At 42.3% G+C, this 24,254-nt stretch overlaps 2 protein-coding genes across 9 annotated transcripts in view; both read left to right on the top strand.

The window, feature by feature from the left end:
* Positions 1-22,764, top strand: part of LOC108609665 (uncharacterized) — a 50,426-nt gene extending 27,662 nt beyond the window's left edge. For 3 of the 8 annotated variants that reach the window (XM_089464981.1, XM_089464982.1, XM_089464980.1), the window contains 5 exons: positions 12,604-14,412; positions 14,827-15,592; positions 15,729-16,489; positions 16,570-17,887; positions 19,596-22,764. In XM_089464981.1, coding sequence (XP_089321107.1) covers positions 12,722-14,412; positions 14,827-15,592; positions 15,729-16,489; positions 16,570-17,887; positions 19,596-21,695 — 6,636 coding nt within the window. In that variant the 5' untranslated portion in view covers positions 12,604-12,721 and the 3' untranslated portion in view covers positions 21,696-22,764. Of the gene's footprint in view, positions 1-5,254; positions 5,599-12,603; positions 14,413-14,826; positions 15,593-15,728; positions 16,490-16,569; positions 17,888-19,595 lie in introns of those variants that run through there. The other 5 variants (XM_089464983.1, XM_089464984.1, XM_089464986.1 and 2 more) reach the window with 5 other exon arrangements.
* Positions 22,765-23,556: 792 nt separating this feature from the next.
* LOC108609793 (uncharacterized) lies at positions 23,557-24,243 on the top strand. The gene is made up of 2 exons (XM_018001542.2): positions 23,557-23,716; positions 23,779-24,243. Exon 2 carries the CDS (start codon positions 23,902-23,904, stop codon positions 24,073-24,075), a length of 174 nt encoding a protein of 57 aa, XP_017857031.1. The 5' UTR covers positions 23,557-23,716; positions 23,779-23,901; the 3' UTR covers positions 24,076-24,243.
* The last annotated feature ends 11 nt before the right edge of the window (positions 24,244-24,254 follow it).

Genomic DNA, 24,254 nt, shown 5'->3' with positions numbered 1-24,254 from the left:
CAATCTGAATTTACGGTGGAATTATAAATACAAAATAAGCAGACTTATGCAGTATAAATTTTACTCTAGTGTTCTATGTATTATTGATGTATGTGAGCCAAGGTAGAGCGTTTAAATTTACTATTACTACTACATAATTTAAAAAAATAAAATAAATAAATTAGCTTCAATATAAGAAACTTGAGATATTTTAAAATTGAATAATTTTATCAATATATCTTATTTTTTTAAAATATAAAATAATGTTTTCTTAAAATACCACTACTCCCTAAATTTAAAAGCAGGTATCTGTTTATGTATATATATATATATATATATATATATATATATATATATACATATGTACATATATTCTCACACAGTTTAACCTCTAAATATTTCTTTAAATTCTAATTGTAAGACAACTGAAATTAGAATCTTTGTATACTCCCAGACATAGGAAGTGTGTAATTCTTGCTACCTAATACATTCCGACTTTGCACATATTTTTACACTTGTATCCCCATCTCAAAAACTATCTGAGCCTAGAGCTTATGTTAGATGCAGTAATTTTGTGTGTTAGTGTTGTTATAATTTGCTTCAGAGCTTTGGTAGTATTCATCATAATTGAGCACTTCAAAGAGCACAGTTTTTAGGTCAAAGCTGAGAAGTCCCGGCGCTTCAGTAAGTCTTTTGATAGAAAACCACACGGAATGGCCTCAGTATCCGTCTTAGTCGCCGTCTCAGTATCCATCCTAGTCTCCGTCCTAGTCGCCGTCCTAGTCTCCGTCTCAGTTTCCGTTTCACCATTTGCTGCCACATCTTCACTGAAAATCCTCAAGAAAGAGCCACAAACAGCACAGATTTGATAGACAAAAAGCATTTCTCTCCGTGATTAAGAGCTGTTCCTTTCGGTAGACCATGATTTTTGTTTCTTTTCTTGCTAATTGGATAAATTTGCAGTTTATAAGAAGCATAAATAAAATATAAGTTGGCTCTTTGCTATGCACAAGCTGATGCGGCTGCTGTCGTTGCCTCAGCAGGACTCGGCTGATAGACACATACAGCACACGACCATTCGTGTTTATGTATATGTACACATACATATATAGAATGCCGCTTCTAGCCAAGTTGAATGTCGCTGACGGTAGCCAGAGTCAGCTTATTAAATATTAAAGCACTATATGACTGGGGAGCGTTAAATCCTGTGGCTGTCAAGGCACGCAGCAAACTCAATTCAATAGACTGTCACACATCCTGTCAGCCCAGCTCGGCTCCTCAAGGTGCGGCTGCTGTTGCCGTTGCTGCTGCCACCTGCAGCTGAATTCAATTTTTGTGCTGCTTGCAACTTACTTACCAACTTTGCTTTAGCTTTGTGCGCGTCGCAAATGGAATCAAGCCAGCCGAAGGACGACAGGCAGCAAGCAGCAGAGCGAAAGTGCAAGATAGACAAGGCAGCTGAGAGAGCAAATGACAGAGAGAGAGAGAGTGCTAGAGAGGGAGCAAACACTACCAGAGGCATTATTGTTGTTGCTTGCACCTGCAGCTGGTTTACTTTACTTTGTCACGGATATGTTTTCTTTAGACTTTCCATGTCAGCGGCCGCACATGACATGGGCTTTCTAAGTGTGTGTTAGGCGCTTCCCCTCTCTCTCTCTCTCTCTCTCTCTCTCTCTCTCTCTCTCTCGTTCACTCTACATATGTGCGAGAAGGAGTGTGGGTGTCTGTGTCTGTGTGAAACATGCCGGAAGTTAAATAGGAAATTTTATATGCTTTTATAACTGTGAACGTGTTTACAAGGCCGCCACCGACGTCCCCTTTGAAATGTTCGAAGCAACCAAAGCTGAAACCAATATATATATTTACCTGTAGCTACACTCGTGTGGGTGTGCACCTGTGTAGCTGTGCAGGTCTACAGTTAGGGGTTACCTAGCAGCAGCAACTTGTTCACTCGCTTGCCTGATGAAGTGTCTTTTAGGGCTTTTGTGGCTTTGCCTGCGACGTATTTCAAACGTTGATTACCTGACAGCTTGCATGCCGAAATAAAGTAGAAGAAGAAGAAGAAGAAATAACAGCCAAAAAATTAATCAAATTTATCTAGTCAAGCCTGTTTTGCTCCTGCTGCCAGCAAAAGACAAAAGAGCATTTATTAAATTTGATTTATTTTTGCAAATCCATTCAATTTATGCGCATAATTTTTATGGAATTATTGTAGGGCTTTTAAAGTATTAAAAATAAAAGACAAGAAAGAGTTGTGTGAATTTCATGAGAAAATTGAGGCCTTAGCAGCTGAGCTTTCATTTAAAGTATTTGAAAAGATTTAGCTGGTTTAAGCTTAAAGCAAATGTTTACTTTTAGGTTTATTAGGATCAGTCAGTGATTTAGTCAAATTAGGTAGATTTGAGTTGAAAAAAAGACATTAGAATATTAATGTAAGACACTGTATAATATAAGATCTAAGTAGCTCTTTTAATGTATTTTAGTCATATCAATAGAGGTATTCGAGCAGCTTCGCCAGATCTTATATTCTAAACTATTTCCACTCTCTAGACCTACCTTATACAGCCTTGCTTTAAAATAAATCTTATACCACTTTAAAATTTCTCTGCTGTTATGTTCTACCTCTCTAACTAGCACAGTTCTAAGAATGAATGACGGAATTACTGTTCCCTAAAAGTTAGCAGGACACCAAACTGTAAATAATTCATCAGAAAACAAAAATAATATAAATATAAACATAAGCAAAGCAGAATTAGTTGTTTATATGTAATACATACTTCGGTCACTGAAGTCACGCCGCCCACGCTGCCATCTCAATTAAGCTCGCATAACTTAATTTAATTTTCATATCTGCCTCCCTCTTTGGCCCCTGCTCTCGCAGTCTGCCCAGAACTTAATGTGAACAGCATATATCAAACATTTCCGAGTTGTTTATGTTTGCGTAGCATATTTTGCGGGGCGAAAAGGCGGAGGCAGCGCAGCATATGTTGATTTGAAATTGTTTTAGCATAAATAAAGTGCGACGCACACACACTCAGGCGCTGAACAGATCAATAAAGTAGGTCACACACACCCATACCCACACATATATGCATATCTGTAATCATAAATGTATGCATCTCTGCAGGCACGCTGCGCTCTATACCCAATTAATTGCTTTTAAATTAATAATAATCTTATGCATCGCGCAATGAAGCGATTGCCACTTGGCACTTGACTATGAAACCAATACGGCTGTCTATATGGCCACTGGCCAGCCCAGTCCGGGTTGTGGCAATCACATCCGGTGCTAGTGCATCAAGTTTTACTGTGCATTTGTGCAGCTTCATTACGCTGCAATCATTTACATGTGCCGGCTAACAGCATTTCCCACACAGCATTGGCCAGCTCCTGTTGCTGTGTGAGTGTGAGTGGCCCGGCTCAGTTGCCTCACATGTTGCACTCGAGCAACTTTGCTGTGGCCAAATCGAGCGGCTTTATTTACCCCAGAGAGGGAAAGAGTGCAAGTGCAAGTGAAAGAGAAAGAGATAGAGAGAGAGAGAGAAGGCAGCTGCGACTGCTGCACAAACGACGCAACAAGCAAACAAACAAGTTGAGCTTTGGCAGTTGCTGGACATGCACACCGCACTCACACAAAACCACACACACACACATACAAGCACACACACACATATACACACTCACAGCTACCACACTTGAGTGTAGCATAGTTTTCAGCGCCATCAACTGGGCAAGTGTTTGATTAGAAAAGTTTTTGGTGCTCGGATTTACGCCAAAAGTTCCAGCCAAGATTTGGCTAAAAACTTGTCTTGCTTTTATAGCTAAATATTTGTACAAGCTACGTGTCTGGCCGACTCTCACGTGTGCCACCTAATTGCTATTAAAATCCAACTAGACTAACTACTGTAAATATATATGTATATGTATATCTATATCAATGACACGTTTTCGCACCCATTTAAATTGTCTGTATTTATTTGCGTGTTGATTTTCGATTTGTATATACATATAGATCTGCGAGGCAAGTAAATATATCAAATAGCTAAACACACACACACACACACATAGACACACAGTCTAAGCTTTCTCACCATCTCCGTGTGACAATTTTGTGAAAATTCTCGAGTCGAAGCATGTCAAGCGTCTGTATGGGAGGCCAACGTCGGCTTCTGTCTGCCACTCGCTGTGCTGCTTCTGCCTGCTTCCTGTGGCATGTCCGTGGTCCTGGGCCATGGCCCGACCCTGTGGCCCCGGCATCCATGCCCGCACATGTTTAGCTCCATGCTCCAGACTAAAACGTATAAAAATGCATGACCGCAACACATTTTTCAGCTGGCCATTCAGTAAACCCTTCCATCAGAGCACACTGATACACATGCGCGCGTATATATGTATATACACGCACACTCACACACACTTGCTTATTTCACAGCTCTGCCTCTAAAGTGTTAAAATGTTGATTGTCCTTTTTTTTTTTTGCCTCTATATGAATGTGCCTCTATGACAGTGCCCCATGTGTGCGTGTGTGTGCGTGTTTAGGCTGGCTAAGTGTTTGTGCTTTGTAACGCCTCAGTCTCGAATATACTCGGATATACGGGTATCTCTGACACTCTGAAGACCTACACCGCCCACACCGTACGCTGTGCTGGTCTCGTGCGTGTCGCAAATAAATTTTTAAGTAGCATTTGTGTTGATTGCGTTGAAAGAGGACACGAATTTAACTTTATACCCGCTTTCTTGCCGCGCTCTTCGATGCGGCTTTTTTTAAGGGTTCTTGAATTTAACATTTATCAAGTGGGTTTTCTTTTTTTGCTGCTTGGTTAAAAAATTAAGTACTATAAACGACTGCGGGATTTTCAACACTGAAACGCAATCGGATGAGTAAAGCATTATTGAAAATATATTAAAGTAGCAGAAAACCCATTTAGACCTAAATGACATTATATGAAATATGTATATTCAATTAAATACAAGCTGTTGGCTTAGCGAAAGGATTAAGCAAAATATTTGTCTAGTTGAAAAATTATGCCAAGAAACTGTAAGCAAAATCAGTTAAATTGCTTATATTTTTATTTCAATTTTAATATATTTTTGTTATATTTTTTTATTTTTATTTGTATTTTTTTAATTATACATTTTTCTAAATTTCTCATAGTTAAGAGTCCATAAATTTGCTTATTAACAACCTTAACAGCTGTTCTGAGCATCCAATGTTAATGAACAGTGCTGGTTAACAGCAGCACCAATCGCAGCAGCCGCAGCAACAGACTGTTGCATGGCGGCCGGTCGGTCACTCTCTTAAGAGAGCCTGCAGTGTTAACATAACAGGCGCCATCTGCAATTGAACACAACAGCAACGGCTGGCAAAGAGGTCCAACTAACAGCAGCACGATAAACAAACAGCAGAATCACCATGGCGGCCACTTCTTTGCGTCAGCTACGCTCAGTTGTTGTTGGACCGCAAGAGTGTTTCGTTGTGTGACGGCAGTAAGCACTCGTCGGCGAAAGCTATCAGCGATATAACAGAAAACCGAAAACCGAAACAGAACGGAAAGCGAGAGCAAAGAGAGCGTGCGTTAAAGAGAGACAGTGCGCAGTGCATAGCAGCGGCTAGAGCAGGCAAGCGTTAGCATGAGTTCATTTTTCTTTTAATTTAAACAAAGCAAATCTTGTGGATGTTAAAAGCGACGACAGTCAGCGCGAGTGCGCGCATGTGTGTGTATGTGTGTGAGTGAACTGCCGCAAGCTTTGTTAGCTGCCATATGCACTTACGTGTGTGAGTGCAGACAATGCATGAGCGGTGCATCAGTAGCTCTGCCCATGGGCAGTCTGTTAATATGCATGCGGGCGCAGAATGCTGCTGTTGCTACTGTTGTTGTTGTTATCGTTGTTGACTGCACCTTGTGGCCGTCAGCAACAACAATTGCTGCTGCCGCCGGACATGTGCAGACATTGTTGTTGCCGAGCTGTTGCTGGCGGTTGTATGTTGGTTTTCTACTTCTGCTGCTTCTTCTCCCCTTTTTTTTATTATGATTTAACCGTTAGTCAAAACGTTTTTTAACAGCTTCTAGACTGTCGAACTGCCCAGACAACAGACAACGTATGCTGACATGCTCGCAGCATGTTCGCATGTATGTGAGAGTGTGCGTGTGTGTATGTGTGGTAATTAAGTATGTGTGTGTGTGTGTAAGCTTGTCTCGTTTTTTTTTTTTTTTTTGTAGCTTCTGCCAACACGGCGTATGAGTAATGGCCACGACAACATTGGCAGCCATACACACACACATACACAGGCATACAAATACATTTGTGGGCTGGCAGGCTTTGAATTGTTATTCATGGACATGGCACAGCAGGTGGATGGAGCTGCGTTGGCAGCTCCTGGCCAAACATATGCCAACATATGTTAATGCTGACAGCCCGCCCTGCGTGTGCGAGACAGAAGGGAGCCAAAACGTTTGTAACGGAGATTTCGCAACTGTAGTCTCCTAATTGCAATGTGCGGGTACAAAGTCTGCCGTTATTTTTAGTAATTTTTTGGTTTTTTTGTTTTTTCGGCCAAGCAAAATTCAGAAGCGGAAGTTGCGTTCACAACTTCCGGCCAACTTTTAAGACATGCCAACAGCAACAAGAACAACTCGAGAAATTCTATTTAGCACAGACGTGATGCCATTCAGTTTGAGGGTGCGAGGCATAGATTAGAAACCAAATGCCAAAATGTTTTTCAGCTCAACGCAAAAATGTCAATTTCCCTGGTATGTTGCGAATGGGGAGAGAAGCGTCAACGAAAAAGAATGAAAATCAAAGTAGGCCAAAACCATTCCTGAATTTCTTAAAAATAGGTTGGTGTCAAGGGTGTTACCGTTCAAGAAAATACAGTTATCATATGGCTGAAAGGAAATAAGAGAAAAGCAACAGAGAACAAAAAAAACACACACTTTAAGTTTTTCGTTTGCCTCTTCGATGGGTACGTGACAAATCTTTATTTAATATCCAAAAAATGGGAAATAAACTTTGACATTTGTTGCGATTTATGTGCAGGCAATAGTCGAGCGCAGTGCCGCCTTACGCCTCCTGCTGCCCGCCTCCTCCGGACTTTTGCCTTCCACATAATTTGATAAACTCTGCCAGCGCCCAAGTTTTGCCCAAGTGTCGAAAAGTTGAAAAAGTGAAAAAGAGGGCAACTAAAATTTCATGAATTTGTATTGTTTTACGACTATGGCAAAACGAAAAGTTTCGACTGCCAAGCGATTTAGTTTTGTAAATCTTTGACTAATTTATGCCACAGCCTGAACATAAAATTTTCCTAAATTAGGCATCCCTCTGAAATGCTAAAGTCACAAAAATTTATGCCACTGGGCCACAGCAACTACAACGTCTATGGCATATTGTGCCAGCAGGCACTTGAATGTAATATGCACTGAAGCATATTAAGTAAACGCATGCGAGGGCGTATCTCTCTATGAGTTTTATTTTCATCTCATTTATTTAACTGTGGTTAATACTGCACAGAGTTTCACAGCTAAATTCATGGCCTAAACTGACTGGCCATATGGCCGTCTATTAAAGTTGCTCTTAAATTTTGCTCCAAAACGGCGTATATAAGATACAAAACTCCGCCTAAAGCCTAGCAAAATATATAATGTTTATAAATATGTAATTAAATTTATATATGAGCTTTCAATTTAAGCAAGATTACTAAGTGATCCTGTAACTTCAATTTATTGCTTTTGCTTAAACGAACTTATTATTGAAATCAAATATGCTGAAAATGTATGCAGAAATATATGAAATATTTATGAAATTTCAATAAAATATACGCCGCAGTCGGGCATTGTTGGTGGGTGGGCCAAGTTACTGGCGTATTACCTTCGGGCAACCCTTGATTTAAACCTTTCCCCACTCAAAGCATAACAAAGCAAAAGCTGCTCCTATGAAGCCAAAGTAAATTGTTTTTAAGCTTTTGTTTATTTTCACACATTCCTTGCCATGAAATAAAAAATAAATAAATAACAAAGAATTCATGAGTCTGGTGATAATATTTTTATATGAAAAAATATATAGTTAATATATAAATAAGTAAAATAACTTGTATATTAAAAAAAAAAACGTTGTTAAAAAAATAAATTAAATTTAAAAAAAAAAATACATATACAATATATAACGTAAAATTTAAACTTTTACCAAAATCCTTCTTCACCAAGTTTCATCTAATATAAAAGCGGACCAGCAGTAACTTAATGTAATGTATTTTTAGTATATTTATAAAAAACTAATTATTTATTTAAATATATAAGTATATATTTTTAAATAATATTCTATGCTGCCTCTCGTAACGTACTCAACTTGCTTATTCGTAAAAAGCATTTCTATAAAATAAATATGCTTTTAAAATATTTCAAATAAAACAAACCTAATCAAGTTTCAAATGCTATCCAGCTCCGCGAGTTAAGTATAAAATGCAATTTGCTTTGTTGCAGCGCATTAAATTTTCCAATTAACAACTGCTGCTGCTGCTGTTGCTGCTGTTGCTGTTGCTGTTGGTGCTGTTGCTGTTGGTGCTGACTGCTGCCGTTGGCTGTTTGGCAAAGTTATTTAACAACTTTTGCACACTAACTACTTACGGCACAAAGAGCAACAAACAAATTGATGATGAATAAAAACATTTTGTAGTAGCAGCATTGGCGCTGCTCAAACATTTCATTTCGCCGAGGGTCGACAACTGAATCGAAAAGAGTTTTCCAATTGCAGTTGCCACTGCCACTGCCATTGCCATTGCCATTTGCCATTTGCTGTAGCCATTGCTGTTAATTTGTAGCCAAAACATTTTTAATTTGGTGCCAACGGGCAAACGGGCCAACGGGCCAGCCGGATGCAAAGCCACAGAGCCACGCAGAGCAAACAAAAAACAATTGAGGATGCACGGAAATGGCGCACAGGACACACGACAGCAGTTTGTCCGTGTGCATCCTGCTTGCCCAATTTGGCTTAAAGGCCAAGAGTTTTCTTCTTTTTTTTTTAGTCAAGATAAATTAGCATAAATTTCATATTTATATATTTTGCACTTGGGCAGAAATTGAATTTTAATCAAATGCAAAAGTCACAAAGCGAAAGGCTGTTACGCCCATCAATCAAACGGGCGTTTTGCTAACACTAACAGCGACACGAAACGTTTTCTCACTCATTAAAAGCCAGGAGGCAACAGTCAACACGGCATCACGGCGAAAGAAAAATAAAAATCTAAAAAAAAAGGGAAAAGGGATAAATGGAACGTTAAAAAAGACGAAATTTAGCAAAAGATGAAGAAAAAGATGTGAAAGTAACACGAAACGGAACAGGACAACCAGGACGACGTGCTAAGCCCACGGCAAGATTAATTAAGTCTGCGCAGGCAGGAAAAAAGTCGTCAGAAGCAACAGCAAGACAACAATGCGAATTGACTGACTGACTATGAAATACCCTGTGCATGTAGAAAGCTAAGCAAATGATGTATTGAGACACTGCTAAATATTTTCTTGCTTTCTCTACTCTAGACTTTCTACTACATATCCCAGCAATTTACAAATTTACATTTCTTATAGTTATGTATTCTTACCAAGTATAAAGTCTATCCACTCTCTGAGTTATTTGAATCTCATTGAATCATACTCAAGAAACTTGAGCTGTAAATTAATTATTGATTTATTGACAGATTATATATGAAGCATACCCTACTTATACTTATATAAACATGCATATACCCTATCTATATTATACATTCTTCCATTGACACAGCGATTAAATCGTTTATGCAGACAAATGAGCCGAACAACGCATTTCTAATAGACTCAACGACTGTTGCCATCCACACACAGTATACCCTCTCGCATTTAATGCATTTCAAATATGTAAGGGGTACACGGAACAAACAAACAAACAAACAGTCACTGTGGCAGCGGATGCTGCGACGCGTTGCGACGTCCGCGTCCAAGTGCGTGTTAATGCTTCGTACTCTTTTCCTTCCATGCTTTTAGGCGTCGCGTGAAAAAATTAAAATTTCAAAGCGCCACAGAAACTGCGGCGACTACACCAACACGTGTACGTGCACATGAGTGTCGGTGTGTGTGTGTGTGTGTGTTAAGTATTTACTCGGGCAAGAAATACAAAAAGCAGCAACAACAAACAAAACATAAACAACGGCAAATAAGCAGGAAGCCTTGTCGTTGCCTACTCATAATAAGCATATTTTAAATGAGCCTAACGCAAGGCGTTAACAATGCTAAGGGATACGACACCCCTGCAGCACCCACCATCCCCATTCTCCAGCCGCCTCAAGCTCAGCAATTTTCACGCAATGCCGTAATGCTAAAGTGTGACTTGTGTGAACTTTAATTGTTTTTCAAATATATTTACTATTTAATTATCTGATATTATTTATTGAATCAACAATCAAATAGATTGTGTATAGTATTTTATAATATATTTTTGCTATCTCTTATTGAAAATTATTATTTGAAATTTGTTGGCTTAAATGAAACCTGAAAATTCTGAATCTCTTTCATTCATTTTTCATTCAATTTTATAATTATTTATTTTTATTTCTATTTCTATTTTTATTATTTTTCTTTTATTCCGTTTTTATTTTTATTTATTAATTAATTTTTTAAATTTATATATTCAAAATGTTTTTCATTGATTTTTTTATTGTATTTTTTAATATTATTTATTTAATAATTTCGTAAATTCATATTTTTAATAATTTATAATTATTTAAAAATAGTATTTAAAAAAAAAGAAAAAATATAAAAGAAAAAGAAAAAATAAAAACAATAAAAAAATAAGATTTACTCGTGAATTTTTTGACATCCCTGATGCTACCAGTCTGCCCCCACTAATGAGCTTCTCATCTTGACCATGAGCATAATCAGAGCCAACAGAAATACTAATCAAGTTTCGAGTCTTCGCTGTACAATTGATTCAATAAAAAGCACTTAAGCGTCTAGGTAAACGTCACGTTTAATATGCATATGAATATGGAAAATAAAAACAGAAAATAATATAAATATTATTTGAAAGGATGTTCAAAAAGGATAATGCGCACTTGACATGCGAGTGGCTTGTGGCTTGTGGCTTGCTGCCCGGCTGACTGTCAGCACATTTTGCCTAGCTGTGCGCTCATGCAGAATGAACCGGTGCGCTGACCTTCTTCAGCATAAACTTTAAAAGGCCACAACATCAATGGCCCAATCCGAATTTTATTCTGTTTTGTTGCCGTCTTTTTTCTGTATGTAGACATCGGCATTTCCGGCTGGCAGCCAAGCAGCTCCAATTAGCCCTTAAATGGATTTGTGTAACACATTTGGGACCCCGAACCCAACTACAATACATTTGCCCTGGAGATTTGTGGCTGTAACAGGACCTTCTTACGGCGCCCGCTTCGCTGGCTCTCAAATTTACATCGCTTGCTGAATTTATTGTGCCCACATTCCATTCAGTTACAGCTTCAGCAGCAGTAGATTCAGCTTTAGCTTCGGGTTTTCGGCCCATTGTCGCGTTGCCGCCGGCCTCACAGGCCGCCAGCGACACAAACATTTCATTTTAATATCCTTTATTCGCTGGAAACGAATGCGACATACACAGAGACAGAGAAATATTGAGAGAGAGAGAGAGAGAGGGAGAAACAGCAGAACCCACTGCTGCTGCTTCACTGCGTCGCCAAACGCTGATCATTCGGGCGGGTCGCTGTTTCTGTTGTTGCTTCTGTTATTCCAATGTGCCGGAACATTAAGCGTTGAAATATTTATGAGCTGTGCACACACACACACACACACTTACGCACACACAAGTCTCTATGTGTGTGTGCGTGTCCTTAATGAGTGTTTGCAGTGTACCGAAAATCTGCATTTAAGACGGCTTTAAGTCTTAATGGCACATTTCAAATGCACTCGGCACAGACGCCATTTTGTATGGAATACTTTCTCACATTTTTATAGCATACTTTTCAGGTGCGTGCTCAAAATATTTAACGATAAGTAAGCTCTTTGTGCTTGAGCTGTGTGGGCATTATTCACAGCTGTTAATGCCGAATAGTATAAATACCATAATTACTTAATAGGAGAGTTAATCAGGCATCAGAAATAGTATAGTATATGAATTTTATTTATAGTATTTTAATCATAAACATTATTTAAAAAATAAAATAAAATTCAAATATGTTTGATAGTTTTCGAGTTGAGTATCCTAACTGAAATTTGGTAATTAATGAGTATTCATTGTATAATTATATTTAATTATTAATTAATTATTAAAATTTGGTTATTAATCAATATTATTATAATTAACAATTAAATTAAATCTTTCTAATTATTAAATTATTTTATACATATAATTAATATTAGCTATACAATTATTAAATTGATTTAATTTAATTATACAGTTAGGTATAATTAATTTTTAAATTAAAATAAATTAAATATAAAATCTATTATTTCATAACTATAAAATTAAATTCTAAAAATATTATTTGTAATTTATATATTTTTTCTTGGCTGTTTTCTTTTAACAGAAAGAAACTTAACTTAATTTAACATCTGCCCCAATAATCGCAGTAAAAACTAATAAACATTTTCACTTGTTCTTTTCTTGCAGTTAAACATTAGTTAATTGACCAAGTTAAGGGACCTCAAAACAAACACCATAACACACACACGTATATAATACACACACGCACAAACAGTACACACCCGCTCAGACAGAGTGCAGCAGCATGGATCTGCCGTCGATGGTGCAGCGCTCTGGCGATACGCTAATCGTGCGCAGCGTCGTCAGCGGCAATCAGTTGTACATGGAGCAGGGCCACAAGGGCAGCGGCAACAGCGCCAATTCGCACAGCAGCAGCAATGCAACGCCGCCGCTGGACACAGTGACGAACACAGCGCCCGCAGAGGCGACTGCGCTGGAGCAGCAGCTGGACAGATATCGCTTGCAGCAACTATTGCAGCAGCAGCAACAGCAACAGCAGCAGCAGCAGCAGCAGCAGCAACAGCAGCAGCAGCAACAGGCAGCAGCTGCAGCGGCAGCGGCAGCGGCAGCTGTTGTTAACAGCGTGCAGCAACAGCAGCAACAACAGCAACAGCAGCAGCACGTCGTGCTCTCCATGGATGCCAAGGAGGAGGGTCTGCCCCAGTGCAAGATCAAGCGCAACTACAGCTGCAACCACTGCGCCTACTTCACGCAGAATCCGCGCTACCATCTGACGCATCTGCGCGACGTGCACGGCGAGAAGATTGTGATAAACAAGTGCAAGCTCTGCCTGTATGCCTCCCGCCACTTCCAGAAGCTGGTGCGCCACATGAAGATGGTGCACGGCTGCACCGACGGCATACCCAGCGGCCATGGGCAGGCGCGCGGCAAGCGCGGCATGAGCCGGGAGGCGCGCAAGCGCCGGCTGGAGGAGAGCGTCGGCGTGATGGGCGGCCAGTCGATGGCCATGTCGGTGCCGGACATGCCCACGCTGGAGCAGGTGAAGCGCGAGCTGCAGCTGCAGGAGCAGAAGCTGCAGCGCGACATCGAGGCATACAAGCAGCGACAGCGCGAGGAGCAGCAGCAGCGTGAGCAGCAGCTGGAGCTGGTGTCCAACTATGGGCGGCAGCTGCAGGCGACGCTGCGCGACCTGGACTTGCGCGAATCCTACGATCGTCAGTCATCGCCGGCGGAGCCGCCGACGCCCTCGCCCAGCGGCTCGGCCACGCCGCCGCCGGCGCTGTCCTCCGGCGGCGAGGAGCCACAGAATCGTCTGCTCAAGTGCAGCGCCTGCGAATTCACCACGCTCTATCGCACCCAGCTGCGCGCCCACGAGCTGGCCGAGCATGGCAAGACCAAGTTCTTCCGCTGCGACAAGTGCAGCTATGTGACGCACATCAAGGCGCGCTTCAGCAAGCACGTCAAATACCACTCGATGCCGATGATCAAGTGCGTCACGTGCGACTTCCGCACGCCGTACAAGTGGAACCTGGACAGGCACATGAAGAACCATGGCGGCGCTGGCGCCTTCAAGTGCGCCGCCTGCGATTTCACGGCCGACATCAAGCAGTCGCTGACCGTCCACGAGATGAATCACCATGTGCCGCCCGTGGGCAATGCGGGCTCCATTTGGCCACGACGCCAGAACAAGGTGGGCGCCAGCGAGATGTGCGACTATTTTCTCAGCGACTCCACCGAGCTGGAGGATCAATACAATAACAACAATCTGGACGATGATCTGGAGGATGTCGATGGCGGCGCCCTGAGCGGCGAGGAGCACTACGGCAAGCGCAGCAAATACGATGACGACGAAGAGCCCACCGATCTCTCCCAGAAGGGTGGCTGCTCCTCGGACACGTCCAGCGTCGGCACAGCCACGCCGCGTGCCCTGCGGCCGGTGCCCAATCTAATACCCATCACAAAGAGTCCCAAGGAGTAAGTCATATGCTTATAAAACCCATTTGATCTCAGAGTTGGATTGAGTTAGTTCCACAAATGATTCTGATTTATATACAGCTAGACGAAAGACTATCTGTGTAGATGCCTAGACCCTAGATCTTAGCCTCGTTAAGGATTTTCAATTATAGAGTCTGAGTAAAGAGCTTAACTGATGACCTTAGATCTTGCTTCACGCATTCTATAAATTATATTTGATAGATCTTAAGGGATCTTAAGAGCCTTGCATTCCACAACTTATTATATTTAATATATAGCAAGAAGATCTTAGATATATGCCGACTCTCGACTTACGATTTTGATTTAATCAATCATTTGTCTTCTACAAAAACTTCACCTGATAACCTTAGACTTGAAATCACCCATTAATAGCCCTACTCTCCCACTTTATAGCGTGCTTAACCTTTCCAAGGATACGAATGCCTCGCGCAGTTCGCTCACCGAGATCGCCTCAAAGTTCTTCAACGAGAAGGAAATCTCCGAGATGCTGGACAAGTCGGATGTGCCACAGCTGTCGCCCGCCACGACCATCGGCTCGATGGGCTCGTCGCGCAGTCTGCTGGCCAAGAAGGGCGGCGGCTCCTTCTTCGACAAGCTGAAGACGGGTGCTCAGCACGATAATCTGATCTGTCAGTGTGGCCATGTGGCCAAGTGCCTGTCCGAGTCGATCATACACGGCAAGAGCTGCCAGTCCTCGGCTGTGGTCATAGACGAGGACGATGTGGCGCTGCATGAGGACGATGCCGATGATCGCTTGGAGATCGACGAAGATGACGATGATCGTCAGTCGCATTCGGCGCTCAACTTGAGCGTCTCGGGCTCGACACGCTGCCAGCACTGTCGCCACCGCTGCAAGTCCTCCACCGATCTGCTGCACCACATGACCCAATGCGCCGAGGTCATACGCTGTGCGAACGAGATGTACGACTCGAATTCCGGCGAGAGCTGCGAGCGTCGCAACGATCCGCATGCCCTGCAGCAGCAGGCGGCGGTGCAGCAGCAGCGCGTCTGCATTTGGAACAAGGCGGCCAAGGAAATTGCCGCTGCGGTGGTGCAGCAGGACAAGGCCAATCTGTTGACCAAGTCGCCGGGCAGCCAGGCGGCCAGCAACGAGGAGAACAGCTATTATGGTGTGGAAACAGCGCCCGGTTATGGCGAGGTAAGTACTCTCCCATTCTCAACACACTCACACACACACAGCCAAACACCCACACACACACACAGAGAGAGAGACTTTGCAAACCCACGCACGACAAATGCGTCAAAATGAAATTTGACTCTCTCATGCACTGCAGGTAACCAAAAAGATGACGCCCGAGGAGGAGGCAGCCAACTCGTCACTGAAGAAGGTCTACAAGTGTCCGCACTGCAGCTTCTGGGCATCGACGGCGTCTCGTTTCCATGTCCACATCGTTGGGCACTTGAATAAGAAGCCGTTCGAGTGCTCGCTCTGCTCGTATCGCTCCAACTGGCGCTGGGACATCACCAAGCACATTCGGCTGAAGACGATCCGCGATCCCTCGCACAAGACGGCCAAGGTGCTGATGAACGATGAGACGGGCCGGCGCAACTACACCAAGTACAACAAGTACATCACCTTGATGAAGGTCACCGAGGAGGATGGCGATCCCAAGCTGATGAAGTCGGGCGAAATGACGCCCAACCAGGTGGCCTCGCTGGCCTTCCTCAAGGACTACCAGAAGGTGGGCGTGGGCACTGGCCATGACATCACACTGGAGCCGGTGACGGCCAATAAATCGAATGCCCTGGACGATGCAGCCCTGGCGGACAATCTAATACGCCTGCCCCTGCTGGCGACCATGATGAATGCGGCGATGGCCACGCAGCAGCACCATCAGCACCAGCAGCTCGAGCAGCAGCAGCAGCAGGAACAGCAACATCACTCGGCCATGATAACGCCCTCGGTGACCATATCGCCAGTGAAGCGCACACATCAAACGCCGCCCGGCAAGCCCACCGATGATCTCATCACCGAGGTGCATCAAGAGGGCAGCGAGAAGAAGACCTTCTACAGGTGTCGCAAGTGCAACTTTAGGTGAGACCCTCAAATTGTTTCGAATGGAGCCGAAGCTAATGCAAATTCCTTCCTGCTGTCCCTCCTTCCCTCCATTGCAGACATCACAATCGGGACGCTGTGCTGGCCCATGTCAAGATCCACTATCAGGAGTCCAGCTACCCCAAGTCCAATGCCGCTGTGAGCAGCACCTCGCCCCTGCAGGTGTCCGTCAGCTCCAATCAGCAGCTGTACATGAACAAAGTATTTGCTGCCATGTGCCTATCGCAGACGTCGCCCACGACGGGCAACGGCTCAGCCGGCAGTGGTTCGCAGCCGCAGTCGCAGTCGCAGCAGCAGCAGCAGCAGCAACATTCCCTCATTTCGGCTGGACTGCTGCAGCGTGCCATACAGAAGGCACAGCATTCGCCCACGCCCAGTGCGAATGCGCTCAGTGGTCTGGCCCTGGCGCTAGCCAGTGGCAAGACGAGCACACCCAAAGCCAATGCCGCCTCCATATTAGAGCACGGTGAGCAGAAAGCGAGTCAAAATGAGGCAAGTGCCGACAGTCTGACGTCGCCCACAATCACCAGTAGCAGTAGCACAGCGAGATCGCTGCAGGATCTGCTCACATCACCACGCACCCGACACGGTCTACACTATGGTGCGGGTGCTTCGCCAGCTGCTACGGCCACTAATCCTAATTCAGCTAACAGTAACTCAATTCTGGTTATGGGTAATGGCAGCATCGGATTCCGATTGGATGCGGCTGGCCACAAGAAATCATCGAGCGACGTTGCATCATCCAATACACCCACCACCACCACAACCAACTCAACCACCACGAACAATGCATCGCCTATGCCAGTAACTACCACTCCTACTCCTACTATGTCTTCTTCTTCTACTTCTACTTCAACTTCAACTTCAACTGCATTTCCAACTGGTGCCAAGTCCCTGGTTCATATGCTGAATAATACTAACCACAATAATAGCACCACATCCAATCTCATTGACCAACCTCATGCCCATAACCAAGCACTCATCGCTGGTGACGGTTACTACACAACACAGGCAACGGGTCTAACCCATGGCCAACATGGCCACCACATACACGCTACTAATCCCAAGTCCAACCCAGCCATGTCAATGTCGTCGTCGTCCTCGTCGTCGCTATCGGCATCGGCATCGGCATCGGCATCAGCATCGTCCTCATCAGCATCGCCGGCGTCTGTTGCGTCATCGCCGCACTCGTCGCCGCCGCCATCCTCAGCATCGGCGTACTTGCCACAGAGCATGCCCGGCCAGGGGACACGTTTCCATAGCCATAGTCCAGGTAGTCCCAGTCTGTTAACGATGAACGATACGGATCGACGCGATCCGTCGCCATATCGTTGTGGCCACTGCCATCAGGTGTCGAATTGGAAGCATGTGATCCAGGTATTTGTTTAAATGCATTTTACAGTTTGTGTTTTGTCCCAATCAAAACGAAACGAGTTCCCAACCGAACCGAACAAAAACCCAATAAACAAACGCTATTCGCCAACAAGAGAAAGAGAGGGAGTGTGAGAGAGATATAGAGAGAGGTAGAGGTTGTCCGCCAAATAATCGTATGTCTTCTGAAGCTTTTCAACACTAGACAGTAGCCCATTTATATAAAAACCAGTATTTGGTACTTTATCGTTGAAAGAAATGGGCAGCACTGGTCTGACGCATTAAAGTAAAAGAAAAAATATATAGATTTAACAGTCGAAAATATGGCAGGAAAAAGTATTACAGCTTAAATTAGATGTATATTTTTGTTTTTATTATTATTTATATATATATATATATATATATATTTTTTAAATCTTATGCAAATAGAATTAGAAATTCTAGAAAAATAGTTAAAACTTGTCCGTCACTTAAGCAGCCGCATTTAAAATTTAGCTAGCGACATCTGTACATCTGTTCCCCGCCCCCTGCTCAGCAGATCATCTTTGTCTGTAGTCCCTAAGTAACGCTGGTAAATATGCAAACAAAATTTCATTTTGTCTTTATTTTCCTGTATACAAAATTAAAAAAAAAAATCTTTAATGCTAAATGTTAAATGTGTGGTGTCTGGGTTTTGCTTCTACTATATTTTTCCATAATGTTTGTTTGGTTAACTTTTTGTATGTTTTTCTATACGATTTAGCTATACATTTACGTTTATTTATAAGAACTCATTGGTGATAGTTTTGCTTGCTCTCGAAACTAATGTAAATTACATTTACCAATTCAATTCAAACCATCTCCTAAAAAAATAAAATACAAATATCATACAACAAGCTAACCCCCCCAAAATGCAGGGGGCCTAGTTAAGAAATCATACGGTGCGCGTGTTTCGTTTGGGTTTCCCCATCCAAAGTACACATACATACATTACACACACACACACATATATATATATTTATATATATAAAATACATATTTAAAGGCATATTTGAATAGAGGGTATTTGGAAGTAAAGCAACTTTTATTTTAATTTTATTTGCTACCCTTAGAACTGGAAACTTGACAAAATTGTCTGAATATTCCCAATAATTTGCGACAGAAAGTCCCCAATCAAATTATTATATCTTTTTGTAATATTAAACATATATTTGAGAACTTTAAATACTTTGTAAAAGATCCCAGTATTTTTAAATATTCTGCTCCACGAAAAAGTTTTCAAAATAATTTCTCCAGTTGAATTATCAACTTCCGCAACTGTGCAACATTACACATAAAGTTGGTTATTTATTAGAGACCAAATTAATATTCCGATTATTTTCTGTTCAGCAGAAAGACTTTCAAATTAATTTCCTCAATGGAGTCTAATTAATTTCGTCAATTGAACGGTCTAAGCAGCCTTAAGAATGCACAAGGGAAATTTGAAAATTCCTATAAATATTCCCAGTATTATTGAATGCTAACTGGAAGGCGCTGTCAACTTAAAGAAAAGTTCCACAGTTTCACGGAGCTGTGGCACCTGTTGCTTCAACTGCTAAATACCCTCGCAAACACACACACACACACATACTCGCACACACATACATAGAAATACGCTGGCAACATCTTATTTGAATAGATCAACAATTTGCTAATTTATGCAATTTTTTCGCATTCTGCTTCTTCTCACTTACAGCGGCACTGTCGCTTAAAGCATTCCGGGGATATTCGGATCGAGACCCTTGAGCGCAGCAGCAACGGCGGCAGCGCTGCGCCCATTTACCGTCCGCAGGGCGCCGGCGCCAGCAACGAGTCTCAAGCACTCAACTACAACAGCAACAACAACAACAACAACAACAAGCCTAGCCAGAACAACAACAACAACAACAGCATCAGCGGCCTACTGAGCAGCAAGCAGCTGGAGCAGCTGCTCCACTCGCCCCTCTCCGCCAGCACCGCAGCCGTGGTGAATGCAGCCAACACGCAGCAGGATCTGGAGGTGGCGGCCGCCTGCTGGGCCGCTGCCTATAAGGCGGCCAATGCCATGGCCAGCGCTGGCAGCGCCGAGGAGCTCGTCCAGTTGCAGCAGAACGATCAAATCGAGATCACTCGGCTGCCCTCAGCAGCTGCCATCAACAGCGCCCAAGATATGTTGCCCAACAACAACAACAACACGAAGAGCAAGCAACAAAAGTGCCCCGTCTGTCCATACATCTCGGAGAGCAAGTCCCAGATGAACTACCACGTCTCGCTGCACAAGCCCACGCAGTACGAGTGCCAGCTGTGCACCTTTGTCTGCGCCAAGAAGCAGCATCTCAGCAGCCACATGCGCAGCGTGCACCAGCAGCAGCTGGGCGCCGCCGCCGTTGCCGCCGCTGCCGCCACCGGAGCTGGCCTGGACTTCAGTGTGGCGCTGCAGCTGGCGGCCGCCAAGCAGGTGCAGCAGCTGCCCGCCACAGCGCCGCTGGCCATCGATCTGAGCCAAATGCAGCTGGAGGAGAGCTCTGCCGGGGAGATGCAGACGCAGCAGCTGCCGCCGGAATATCAATATAAGCTCATCAGCTACTGTCCACGCTGTCCAGCTCGCTTCGCCCAGAAGCACAACGATGAGCACAACGCCAAGCTGGAGCTGGAGCAGCACTTGGCGGCGCATGCGCCCAGCGAGCAGGAGGCGGATGAGTTGTACGTCTGCACGTACTGTGAGTATCGTGCTGGCGCCGAGACCCTGCTGCAGCTGCATCGGGCGGTGCACATGTCGCACTACCAGGAGAAGTGTCAGCAACTCTATAGGAACTGCAAGGAGGATGTTGCCTATCCGGCTCCCAAGCTGCTGCAAATCAGCGGACCAGAGACCATTTGGGTGGTGGACAATGACCTGGGCGCCCAGCTGTTGCGTCAGAGTGCCTTCGGTGCGTCCAGCCCCATCGGCAGCAGCTACGACGGCCAAAACTCGCTGCTAAAGAAGCAACTGGAGTCGGGCGGTGGCGGCGGTGCGGTGGTGCGTGAGCTGACGCCGCCACCCAAGGTCAAGGAGGCCGAAGAGGATGCCGATGAGGAGCGGCACAGCAGCTCGACGCCCTCGACGAGCGCTTCGGTGGCCACCAGTGACCTGGCCGCTGATGCCAGCAGCGATGCTGGCTCCCTGGACATGCCGCAGTCGGCGCCAACGCCGCTGCGCTGCCAGCACTGTCCCTTCGAGACGCTGCAGCACGCGGAACTGCAGCAGCATCTGCAGAAGCATGCCTGCATCAATGAGCCCAGCGCGGAGGCGACGCAGTGCGCTCACTGTGACTACAATGCCGTGGAGGAGGCCGAGCTGGACGAGCACACGGCAGTGCATTTTAATGCCAGCGAGAAGCTGAAATCCGTGGACTTTTTCACTTGCTACGATAAGCTGGAGATCAGTGTGGAGCAGGACGCCCAACACTCCCAGGAGGCGGACAAAGAGCAGACGGAGCACAACAACAACCAGGACAATGTACTCAATGCCAATGTGCAGCAACAGCAGCAGGAGTCAGATGCCGAGCAGCCTGAGCAGCAGCAGCACGAGCCTGAAACAAAGCCCAGCACTAAGCTCATTCTCTACAAGAATGATGGCGAGCTGAGCGTGAAGCCACCCACCATGGAGGAGGATAAGCAGCGCGTGGAGAATATCAGTGATCGCCTGAGGCGACGCAGCTTACGTGGCAATGCAGCGACTGCCACGCCCACAACGGCGTCAGAGCCGTGCGCGGAGGGAGCGGATAAGATGATACTGGTCAATGCCAAGACGGGCAAAGTCCTGTACCGCAAGTAGGCGTGGCCGGGACCAAACTATAATTATTGTATTTGACGTATTGCATAAATGTTTATGTTATTATTATTATTATCATTATTATTATTATTATTATTATCATTATTATTATTATTATGATTATTATTATTATTATTACTATTTTTATGGTTATTATTATTATTTTGATTATTTGAATTCATTTTTTTGGGGCTTGTTAATGTTTTTTGTTTGTTTTTAATTGGTTTTTTAATTAGTTGTCGAATTTTGTTTTAAGCACCAATTATTGTTTAATTGTTACTAACAAAATCACACACACACACACACAGATGGACATGTTCCTGCACTTTTAAATGTAACTGTAAGTTGTTTCATAAAAAGTAAATTAAACAATTAATTTCAAAAGAAAAATTAATTTAACCAGTGGCTAAATATATTAGCTATTTATTGTATTTTTCCCAAAATTTAATTAAAATTTCCATTTCATATATGATCAAAAATTATATATAAATAAACCTAGCTCTAAGGCAAGATCCAAAAGCGTTTCAAAGAAATCCAAACTGGTTCATGACAAAATCAAAAATTAAGAAAACAAAAATCTAGAACTAAAACAACAACTAAAAACAAATTCAAAATTCGTCTTGCAAACAATTTGTTTTTGAATGGGAACTGTGATTATTAAATATTGTAAATTAAAAACAACAATAAAAAGGAGAAATTTAATTTAAATACAAAAATACTAAATATCATTCAATGAATATAGTACTATATAAAAATTATATATAGATAAATATATAAATATTTACAACAGCTGATAAAAGAAATGAGAAACAAAAATTAAAATTGATAAACTTTAAATAATTGCAATATTTGCAATTTACAATTTATTTTTGGCAGCAAACACACACACATACATATATATTCATATTCGATAAGTACTATAGCTATTAATTTATAGTTAAAATTAAAAGTTTCAAATGGTTTTGCTTAACTATATACAAACATTGTTCAAAAAAAGCAACAACAAAAAAAAAACAAAATAAAAAGTAAAAACTACACTTAAAAAAATAAAAAAAAAATTAAAAAAAAAAAACAGCAGCAGTTATCATAAAATCTAAGGAAATGAACACATGTGGAATAGCGGGGCCATATTTAAATAGTTTAAAAAAATGAAACACTTAGACAAAACAAAACAAAGAAAATATGAAAATATAAGAAAAACAAAACAGAATATGCAGATTATACAGAAACTTAATTGAATTAATAAATGCAACCGCCTTTGATATACATGCATATATACGTATGTATGTGTATATACATATATCTATATCTTTATGGAAATAGTCTTTAACATAAAATATTTCTAATTAGTTTAGTGTATATAACTTAGTTTTTGTTTACTATGCACAGACACACACACACACATTTATAAATTTAAACAAAGAAAATGTACAAAAAAAAAATTGTTAATAAATAAAAAAAATGAAATAATAAAAAAATTACACAAGTTGCATTTACAACGAATTCTACAGCTTTTATTTAGTTTTATTTACAAGAAATTCTTTGAACTGTTACCGATTTCCATACAAAATGTTGTCATAGAAACTTATGAACTGTATTCAAAGTAACTGTACATACGCATTGATCAAATATATTTTCAATTAAATACAATTATTAAATTAATATAAACGCATTTTAATAATAATCGTATTTGTTTTCGACTACATCAAAAAAATTTTACCAAGTGCTTTTGCCGTTTTGCAGTACTGGAAAGGCGCTTGCGTTAGCCAAAGAAATGGGCAGCACTGGCTATACCATCAATAGAAACAGCATGTCTAAATTATTTTAAATATAGAGTATTATTATTACATCTGCATAAATCATCTCAATCCCAGTTGGCTCTGAATAGTTAAAAATTTTAAAAACATTCTGGCTGCCTGCACAAATGTGAAATTTCTTCATTCCAGTTTTGTACTCCGTTGTGTGCACAGCAAAAATATTTTTACATCTTTTTGGATCTCGTTCAATGTTGGGTTGAGATTCAAGTAAATTTAACGCATTTAACTATTAATGTATAATATAATTGGCTTTTTTCATTTTAAAACAGATATCAATAACAAATTTTGGTTACCGACTCTGACGCTGGTACAACACTTCGGGCCACAAAGTTGGAAACATCAATAAGAAATTCTTTGGCAAATTTTCACACCTATTTCCGTAAGCTTTTAACATGTGCTGGCATCCGGGCGGCTGTTGCGGCATACCCGCTGGCATTCAGTGCACAAACTTTTGTTTTAACTATTGGACAGGTTGCCCCACGACGCCCTGCTGTCGCACCAGCTGCGTGCCTCCCTGTCCACCGTATCGTGGTTGCTGCGGTGGTCCGCGTTGCGGCTCTTGTTAGCAACAGGCTTAGAAAGAAATCAGGTCTGAAGCGCCATGGAAAAACAACAACAACAACAACAAAGAACATTTCTTCAAAATCAAGTCGTCTGTTACTCTAGTAAAAATATCCACAATTTGATGTTTATAACTTTATTTTGAGAATATATAATACAAAGAAAAAATTTTAGTTGATGTCAT

Source organism: Drosophila arizonae, chromosome 3, assembly GCF_054131065.1.
Source record: "Drosophila arizonae isolate 15081-1271.41 chromosome 3, UAZ_ARI_1.0, whole genome shotgun sequence".
In the NCBI taxonomy this organism is placed as follows: domain Eukaryota; kingdom Metazoa; phylum Arthropoda; class Insecta; order Diptera; family Drosophilidae; genus Drosophila; species Drosophila arizonae.
Note: the sequence above shows the minus strand (reverse complement) of the source record. Positions and strands in the feature narration are given on the sequence as shown.

Coding starts and splice junctions, on each gene's coding strand:
- LOC108609793 (XM_018001542.2), top strand. CDS start 23,902: ATGTGCTGGCATCCGGGCGGCTGTTGCGGCATACCCGCTGGCATTCAG.